This window comes from Protobothrops mucrosquamatus, unplaced genomic scaffold (assembly GCF_001527695.2).
Source record: "Protobothrops mucrosquamatus isolate PMUCROS unplaced genomic scaffold, P.Mucros_1.0 scaffold3452, whole genome shotgun sequence".
NCBI lineage: Eukaryota > Metazoa > Chordata > Lepidosauria > Squamata > Viperidae > Protobothrops > Protobothrops mucrosquamatus.
The window spans coordinates 20319-30314 of NW_015389430.1; the positions used below are offsets into that span (position 1 = coordinate 20319).

Here is a 9996-nt window from a genome sequence, read left to right on the forward strand (position 1 = left end):
CCTAGGACTCTGTTCATACGCCATCGCATTTCCCTACTGTGACCGTTGGAACGTCCGGCACACTGGGTCGGTGGCAAGGGGAAAAATCTTTCCCTATTCAAGGTGATCACCCTTGCGAGGGTCCCTCTAAAATTCTCACCCCTGTTACGGGGCTCTAAGAGTTGAAGCCTGAACCCTGATCCATCAGCCAACGCAACAATTGGAGTGAAAAAAAGGGCCCTCACCTCAACAACAAATGTGTCAATGATGTTTAGCTGGGGCAAAAACCAATGCTCCACTTCTTCCTGATTCATGATAGGGGACAAATGGAATTGTTTCAAATATTCTGCCAGACGTTTGTGCACAGCAGGGATATCTTTGTGCTCCATTTGCCGTAGCCCTGGTGTCTTAGTAGTCTAGAAAGAGAGATAATTCATTCATTTAGAAATGCTCTATGTATTAATTAACTTGGTTAAGGATGACATGTTCCAGCCAGTTTTCAAACTATATTCGGAAGACCCTCAATAAAAACTATTCCTTAATGTTACATCAGCTTTGCATGCAAGCAATCCTATATTTGGTGAGTCCCTGACAACTCTACAAAAACTGTTAAAGTATGCTACTTGTCAAGGCAACGACACTGAATTAGCAGAACTGAATTCACAGATGCCATTGAACTTCAATAGTACAGGGCTTTTCAACCGGTGGTACGTGTACCACTTGTGGTACATTAATGAGTGGCAGGTGGTACGCAGCCCTGCATAGCCAAGTGTAGTGGGGGAGGGAAAGAGCCAGCACAGGCAAGGACTTGCAGTGAGAGAGTCCTCTGGAGCTACAAAGGCCCCAGGCTCACTTTTGGCTCACCCTCCCCCATGAGAAAGGAGGAGGGGGGCGGAGACAGGAGAGCCTATAAAAGGAGGCAGTTTGGGCAGGAGAGGGAGAGAGAAAAAAAGCAGCAGCCTTGGGAGGTGGAGCCAGCTGCACCGAAGGGGAAGAAGAGGGGGAGGGGGAGGGGGAATCAAGCAGGCTGGCTGGCCATGAGCAGATCTACAACTGCTGTGGCAGCCACCTGTGCTGGCAGCAGCAAACAGGCAACAAATTCAGGGGGGGGGGTCGCCCTCCAAGAGGAATGAAAAAAGGCAGCAATGGCTGGAGGTGAGGCACAGAGGAGGGAAGGAGATGGAGAGTGGAAGGATTCTAATGTGCTTTTGTGACTTTGAAGTTCTGGGATTTGTGCAATGAGGGCTTTGTGTTCTTAAGGAGTGTTTGGCAATTTCTATTTGGCTGATGGCTGATGTCTGGTGTTAGCTTCTATTGCTCTGTTGTTGTTAGCTGTAAGTTTTGCTGCAAGGGATTTTGAAGTATTTTTCTCCTGAATGGATTTTGCTTGTAGCATTCCTTTACTTATGAATGGAGCCATTTGGGGAGGTTGCCTTAGCCGGCAGCCAGTATTTACATTTTTTTTACATTTTTTTTCTTCCTTAAGTGCAGGCTGCGCTCCTTACTTTCCTTTCTAGCCAGTAGCTAATTCTTAAAGGGGAATGTGCCTTTTTAAGCTAGTTCACTCAGCAGCTTGTCTTTTCTGTCTCTGGAGGCCTTTCCTTGTTCGATCAATATATGGAAGAGGGAAAATATGGGGGGGGGGGTCAAATTCTTCCTTCAGAAGGAGATGGGAATGAGAAAAAGGGAGGCAGGGAAGGGAGGGAGGAAAGGAAGTCCCGCCTTAGCACTTGGCCAGCAGCAGCTCTGCCATTGACTTTGCTTGTCAAAAGGTTGCAGAAGGGGATCACATGACCCTGGAACACTGTGACCATTATAAATATGAATCAGTTGCCAAGCATCCAAATATAAATCACATGACCCTTGGCATGCTGCAATGGTCATAAGTGTGAAAAATGGTCATAAGTCATTTCAGTGCAATTGCAACTTTGAACAGGTTGTGTTTTTTTTGGTCAAGTTTTTGACACCTTGCTAGGTGGTACTCGAATATTGCCATATCCTAAAAGTGGTACAATCGGTAAAAAGGTTGAAAAGCCCTGCAATAGTACACAGGTAAGCTATTCTAAAACTCTTTGCTGTTCTGCTTAACATCTTCTTTCAAAAGTGAGCTACAGCTAAGCCACACTTTGCATCTGATGATGTGAGCTGCAGCTCATGAAAACTTATGCCTTTTAATAAAAAATGTTAGTCAGAAAAGGTGATACCAAGCTCCTCCTGATTTTTGGCTACAATAGGTTAACATGGGTCTCCCCCTACAATGCCTTGACTTTAGAAGCAAAGAAGGAGGTCAAAGAACATTTAAATCTAAATACCTGTCTAAGGTGGGAACTAACAAGTTGCACAATTCATACCATATTGCAAAGATTAGCAAAGAGAATGTTGTCTTCCAGATAGTGCAAAAGAAGACAAAAACATTTTCCCTTCCATCTAGTATTGGCCAATGTAACATGGGGAAAAAAATTCTAAAAATAACCACCAGTCTTAGTATGAGGGGGAATAATTTCCACATTGTTCGCTATATTATTTCTTGAGCTGCATTCCCAAAATATCTGACAGCCATTTTCTTCATGAATCAGAAGGAGAAGCAAATTTTCTAGAATGGAAGAGAGCTCCCTGTGTTCCAGGAAGTGCAATGCCTATGTTTCTGTGAAAATCAGACTCTCAAGCACAGAATATTTTATCCAGACATGACCTAAACAGTAATATCTGAGAAGATTCTACACTGGGAATAACTAAATTTATCTAGTCACATCTGATGGATATATGGAAAACTCCCTCCTTATAGAACAGGATGAATAGAATGGGAAAGTCAAAACAATGCCATAATCACACACCTCAGGAAGCCGATAAAGCTTCATGGTGCGTTGCATAGTCATGTTCCTACTGAGGTGGGAAAATTTGACTTCAATCAGCTTGCGTGGATTCAGTGACCGATGCCAATACCTGTTTAAAAAAAACCAACATCCTAGGTTACTCATCCCATTCATATGCTATACTTCCTCAAGGGGGATAATTTGAAACCTATCAACAAGGTTTAACTCATTATCCAAACTATATTTTACCTCTTATATTCAGAAGGGAAAGTATATATTTTCTCAAGAATCTCCAAGAACAATGAGCAACTGTCAGTCTAAATTCCTCTTTGTCCAATCACTTAGGACTTTACACGTAAAACCTACTTTCTTTTTTTTGTAAATATTTTATTAATTTCAAGTTTTACAATCATAAGTACTTAATAAACAACTCGGTGTCTGGGTTCCTTTATCTTTCAGTGGTATATATTAACTTTCACTCAAAATATCCAATACTACACCATCAAGTATTTCCCTGGTCCTCTCTTCTTCCAATAATAATCATTTTTCCACACTATGCAAGTATAATTCTTACTGCTATTAATACCTATACAATTAAATATAAACATCTTCATCACATGTTTCTAATGTTATACATAGTGTCAATATCAGTTTATAATATCTTCTCTAGCCAAAACATATTTCAAATGTATTTGCAATCAGAGTTCCCTTATTCAATCCGTATCCTGTTTTTTTCTCTTTTTTCAATTTTAATTTCCCATCAATATTCAAAATAACTTTATCAATTATCATTTTTCTCATAATTAGTTACATTTGGGTAACTAAAAGCTTCCCTTATACCGACCCTCTTAGTATTTTCATATTTCCCATCTTATAGAAAATTATGTTATCCTAGTTACAAATCACATCCTTCTAATTTATAATGGTCCTTTTATTTCTAACTAGATGGTATAATACCTCATCTAATTAGTCAGGACCTCTATTTTCTTCAGTCTTACTCTAGCTTTCTTCCTTTGCTAAATAACTTTGCAAATCAGTGCATTTAGGTCACCAAGTATTTCTTCCTCTGTTTCTGTATATATTATTTGGAATAAAAAAGACAATTTAATTAAAGTGTTTTTGTAAAAACGCTTAATCCATTTATATTTGTTAAACAGCCTCCATTTTCTTTCTCCTTCAGTTTCTCTTTTAGTTTCTTGTTCCCCAGTTTTCAGCATTTCTCCTAACAGCTCTGTCATCCATTCTATCAATTCTTCTTCCTTGTCCTCAAATATGTTATATCCGGTGTTATATCTGGGTCTTCCAAATTTTTATTTATCTGTACCTCTCTATTGGTTTCTTCTTTCGAATCCTCTATCTTTATGTCAGTTTCCTCTATTTTTTCTTCCGGTTTCTGAGTTGCTAGTTCATTCTTTATGGTCATTTTTTGAACGTTTTTTGCTTGTAAGTTTAAGTTGGAGAGTTGCTCATTTATGTTATTTAAATTATTTTTAGTCTCCTCATAATTTAAAACAATTGTCTCTTGAATTGATTTCAACATGGAAAGAATTTCTTTCTGAAGTCCATTTATATTTTCTTGTTGATTATCCATGTTTCTTCCAAAGAGAAATAGTCCGGAAGGAACTTTCCCACTGTTTCTTAATATTTCTTGATAATTCTTGAAACTAAAAGTCAGTCAATATTTGTAATCCAGGCCAGCCAATTTAGAATGGTTTATTGTCTCCTTCATAGAGATAAAACAGCCCAAGGATTTTTTTTCCCTTTTCCCAGCTGCAGTCTGCAAAAGTGAAAGTTTCCAGGAACAACAAAGAGCCTTATCTATGTCCGGGCTTCGTGCCAACTTTTCTTTAAGCATAATAAATTGTAATGCCAAGGTTGACCACTAGATGTCGTTAACATCCAGCTTCCAGCTTTTAAGTCCAAACCTATTTCACCAACTTTCCAAATATCTTTTTAAAAATACTTTTAGTCCCCAAATTTGTCAAAGCTATGTCTCTATATTAAATCCAAATTAATCTTGTAGTTTTCTCTAATTTCCCCCCAAAGAAAGTGGTTCGCCGCTTCCCTTTTCCTGAGAGAATGGGGTGGAAATTCCCCTTCTCTCTATCATCTGGGGGATTCTTTGCTTTGGGAATTCTTTTTTCCAGGAATAGGTTTTAAAATTATAAAGAGAGGATTGTTCTCACCCAGTTCCATCCGTGTTATTCAGAGGTTGCTAGTTAGTGCTTACTTTGGGTTGTCGGTGGCTTCTGGCTGGCCACATAAATGCGGCCAGTCTTTCTTCTGCTGGTTTGAAGGGCATCCTCGGATCAAACGGAAGGGCCGCTGCCCCTCCGCGATCGACAAGGGTCCCCTTTTTCTTTGTTGCCTCTCCGGGGAGACTTTAGACCCTTTTTAGGGTCCCCAGCAGAGCGAAATCAGACGTGGAAAACAGAGCCCCATTTTCCTGCGCCCGTTACACCACGACATCTAACCTGGAAGTCCCCTTACTTTCTTAGCAATAGTGATATATCTAGCATTTATCCATCCACTGCAAAACATACAGCATCAGAAAACCTGGTACCCCCTTCCTTCTCTTCCTCACAATGAATCTGTCTATCCATACTGGCAGAGAGATGAGAGAATTAAGACTGAACCTCTATGCCTCACTCACTGAGGCAGAAACAAAATTGGAGTTTTAAGCTTTCAAAGCGAACTTTAACCCTCACCCATATTAACTGGTGTACCACTGAGAATCACTGGCTTAAACAAGTGCAGTTTTATTTGTTCTGTATAGCTTCCAAATACACTCTGGTTGGTTCTCACAGCTAAAATAATTAGTTAACCAGCCAGGCCAAAACCCTCCACTTTCTACTTCAGTTCTGAAAACCTATGCCTAAAAATGTAGTGTGACTCCAGTTTGCTTGCAATATTTAAGGATTCATCAACTCAATAGTGTTCTCTCTTGCTCAATAATTCCCTTTCAGGCCTGAGGGCTAGTTTTCCATTCATTTTTAAAGTAAAGGGTGCATCTAACAGATGGGTTTTTTAAGCAACAGAAGGTAAACAAAAGTAAAACACACAGGGAAGTAAAGTAGAAAAGGAAAGAAACCCTAGTAATTGATACCTACCTGCATGTCCCAACAGGCTTTGGTAAAACTACACCAGCTGTGTATACTGCCTGGAAAATCCCTTCCAAGTGGACCCGTCGGGTGATCTCCCATATCAGAACAGGTGTCACCCTCTTGGAACGCAGTTTCTTGTGCACACAAAGGAAGTTTATTTCTACTATCTTCTTTTTCCTTTAAAGGAAGAGGAGAAATCATTACCCATTGCTCACTGCTGTCTGTCTCAATTTGTAAAGAAAACTGGAGAACTGCAAAAAAGATGCTTGCCTGCCCAGGCTTTAAGTCTTAATTTCTGTATTTGCCAAGCTACTTCTTTTTCTTCTCTCTACCTAAGAACCTAAAACATGCTTTCTCTCTCTACAATAACAGAGTTGGAAGGGACCTTAGAGGTCTTCTAGTGCAAACCCCTGCCCAAGCAGGAGACCCTATACCATTTCAGACAAATAGCTGTCCAATCTCTTCTTCAAAACCTCTAGTGATGGAGTACCACAACTTCTGGAGGCAAGCCGTTCCAATGATTAATTGTTCTAACTGTCTGTCAACTTTGAAAATGAGCGTGGGTGCAGCCAATTTCCCTACTCATTTTTGGTTGACACATAGCATGGAATGGGGGGGGGGGTTTTACCAGGTGCTTCGCTAGACTAAACAGATTTTCTCCTGTGGGAACCAAGGTCATCAGCTGCTCCCGGGACTGCAGGCTGGGCGTTTCGTGAAAAGCCCGCCAAGAAGATGTATTGGGGAACGTAGTAGCTTGCGTAGCTTTAGGGGTGGGATTTCTTAACTTTGTATTGGGGATTTTTACATGTCTATTCAGACTTGGTTTCACTTTTGACGTGCCGATACTTTGTATCAATAAACATGTTCTTTGAGGAATTTGCAAGCCTCCGAGTTCTGCTTTATTTGTCTCTGTCTGTCGGAACCATGACACTGTCAGGAAATTTCTTCTTAGTTCTAGGTTGCTTCTCTTCTTGATTAGTTTCCATCCGTTGCTTCTTGTCCTGCCTTCAGGTGCTTTGGAGAATGGCTTGACTCCATCTTCTTTGTGGCAACCCCTTAGATATTGGAACACTGCTATCATGTCACCCCTAGTCCTTCTTTTCATTAAACAAGACGTACCCAATTCCTGCAACTGTTCTTCGTATGTTTTAGCCTCCAGTCGCCTAATCATCTTCATTGCTCTTCTCTGCACTCTTTCTCAGAGTTTCAACATCTTTTTTGTGTCGTGGCAACCAAAACTGGATGCAATATTCCAAGTGTGGTCTTATCAAGGCATTATAAAGTGGTACTAACACTACACATGATCTTGATTCAATCCCTCTGTTAATGCAGCCTAGGTCTGCATTGGCTTTTTTGCAGCTGCAGCAAACTGCTGGCTCATACTTAAGTGATTGTCCACTAGGACTCCTAGATCTCTCTCACAGTTACTGCTATTGAGCCAAGTACTACCTATTCTACACCTGTGCATTTTGTTTTTGTTGCCTAAGTGTAAAACCTTACTTTTCTCATCACTGAATTTCATTTGGTTGGATAGGGCCCGGTGTTTGAGTCTGTTAAGATCCTTCTGGATCTTGAGCCTATCTTCTAAAGCTTATCTTCTGGGGTGTTGGCTATTCCAGCCAGGTTGGTGTCATCTGCAAATTTGATGAGTTCCCCTTCTATTCCCTCATGTAAATTGTTTATGAAGATATTGAAGAGTACTGGGGCTAAGACAGAGCCTTGGGGTACCCCACTGCTTACTTCCCTCCATGTAGATGTAGTTCCATTGAGGACTACATGTTGAGTGCTGTTGGTCAGTCAGGTAAGAATTCATCTGTTGGTGATGCTGTCTATCAGGATGTTTATGTCACCAAACGTTTACATGACTTTTAAAATGAGAGGACTTAGGATTCAAATGTTCCACAAAGTCTTATTTATTCCACACAGCTATATGCAAGAAGGAATTAAAAGGCACCGCACAAAAGCGCAGAGCTCCTGATTTGAAAGAATACAATGTGAGTCTGCTTTTTTGTTTAGTTCGAAAGAAAGAAAGAAAGAAAGAGAGAAAGAAAGAGAGAAAGAAAGAATTGAGGAATGGCAGCTAGCTCTTCGGGGCATAAACAGAAAAGTGTGACTCAACTTACGTTTCATATATGTGCATAGCAGCTGGAATAGCACTAATGAAGCCAACCAACCTCTTGCTTGAGATGACCCTGACACCACAGTGCCATTGGGGAAGCCAGCCCGGAGGATGCAAAGCCCTGGAGAAAATCCACAATGTTGTAAAATAAAATGTTTTTGATTCAAGGACCTACAGCATGTCACCATTTAATACAAGGCATATGCAGTGGCCAGAGGATGGAGCTATGTATGCCAGCATAAGTGAGACAAAGGAAATTTAATGAGTGTGAATCTCATAGGAAAGAGAAACTTTAGGTATTTAAAAATGACATTACAAACTTCCCTGTCAATAAAGTGTTTCACTTGCCTGCTTTTCATTCATAAGGATTCCTTAAATGAATTAAAAGCAAGTGTATAAAATGAACTGTAGGCTAAAATTGCATGGAACTTGCAAGAGACAAACAGAAAACTGCTTTTTCTTCAGGATAAATCAATTCAGTTTCCACAGTAACAAAGGACGGGGCAGCCTCTTGCTCAAGGGCCCAACATGAAAGCCAAAGAGGCTGGTGAAAGAAAGATGCCTTTCTACAGCAGAGAAAAGGACTTTTCTTCCTCCACAGCCAAAAATAAAGTTGAGTGAACTGGAGTAAGAAGGACAAGCTGTTTTACTCCTCCTTCACCAATCCATTTGGTTGGCTGGAGAAAATTCCAAACTATTGAACGCCAAGGGTACCCAGATGAGAGATCAAATGCACTACTAACACAAGGTCTTATTCCAATAGCTATTTTGATTCAATGTCTTTCCAGTTCAATGAGACCCACCCTAGCTCATACATCCATACAGGTATGTTAACAAACAAGCCACTTGTCCCTAAGACAGCTGCCAATATGGATTACCTTGTCTGAAAGAAGTCTCTCTTTGAACAATAAAGAAAGCTTACATTTACTTTGTTTTACTTCTGACCAGCTCCAATTTACATATACTAACAAGCTTAGGATGTTCCTGTCTAAAGAAGGCCCACCTTATTGGCAGGATCTGATGCTATCACTTAAACCTTGAAATGTATTTTCATGCCAAAGAAGGAAATGACTGAGATGTCAAATGTTTACCTGGAAGAAATTTAGCCCCCACCCATTCACTGTATGCAATGAACCCTATTCTGTTTTTAGATAGGATACATGCCTTTATCCAGTCTTTAACAGATAGATAACTCAGAAGAACAAGCACGAGCTTGGCAAAGTAGTTCATCAGCTGGGTGGGCCCGGTGTGCAAGTCCCATGGGCCAATAGTTCTGGTATGCGTTCTTGTCTCTAAGGGAGACAAGGTTGTCTTCCTGTAAAGGAAACTGGAACCAAATCTGGAACAGAAAAGGTGGAAACCAAAGCTTCTCAGGAACAAAGGGAACTGGATTCACAGGATACTCAGGAACTGAAGAACCTGGAAAAACAAGAACAGCTGGGTCCGGAAACACAGGAACATCTGGAAACTCAGGAACAGCTGGGTCTGGAAACACAGGAACAGCTGGATACTCAGGAACAGCTGGATACTCAGGAACGGCTGGAATTGCAGGATCAGGAACAACAGCTGGAACTGAAGGATCAGGAACAACAGCTGGAACTGAAGGATCAGGAACAACAGCTGGAACTGAAGGATCAGGATACTCAGCAACCGAGGTGTCTGGAACCACCGATAATAATAATAATAATAATAATAATAATTTAATTTATATACCGCCCTTCTCCCGCAGGACTCAGGGCGGTGCACAGCATATTAAAACAGATACAAATGTAAAATACAAAAATAAAAACCCCTATAAAACCAAATTAAAAACCAAATATTAGAAGCTGTATTCCAATTAAAATTATACTTAAAATCATCCCTAAGTAAAATCCTCCCTAGGTCAGGCCCGCTTGCTGGAAAAGCCATGTCTTGAGGGCGCGGCGGAAAGTAAGGAGATCCGGAATCATCCGGATCTCGGGGGGTAGTTCGTTCCAGAGGG

General features: G+C 40.7%; 1 protein-coding gene across 1 annotated transcript in view; it reads right to left on the minus strand.

Moving 5' to 3' along the window:
• LOC107297669 (glycylpeptide N-tetradecanoyltransferase 1) overlaps nucleotides 1-9996 on the minus strand; it is a gene marked incomplete at its 5' end in the record, with an annotated part of 28827 nt that overhangs the window by 9649 nt on the left and 9182 nt on the right. The window contains 4 exons of the mRNA XM_015827028.1: nucleotides 225-395; nucleotides 2814-2922; nucleotides 5903-6073; nucleotides 8020-8136. Coding sequence (XP_015682514.1) covers nucleotides 225-395; nucleotides 2814-2922; nucleotides 5903-6073; nucleotides 8020-8136 — 568 coding nt within the window. The remainder of the gene's footprint in view (nucleotides 1-224; nucleotides 396-2813; nucleotides 2923-5902; nucleotides 6074-8019; nucleotides 8137-9996) is intronic.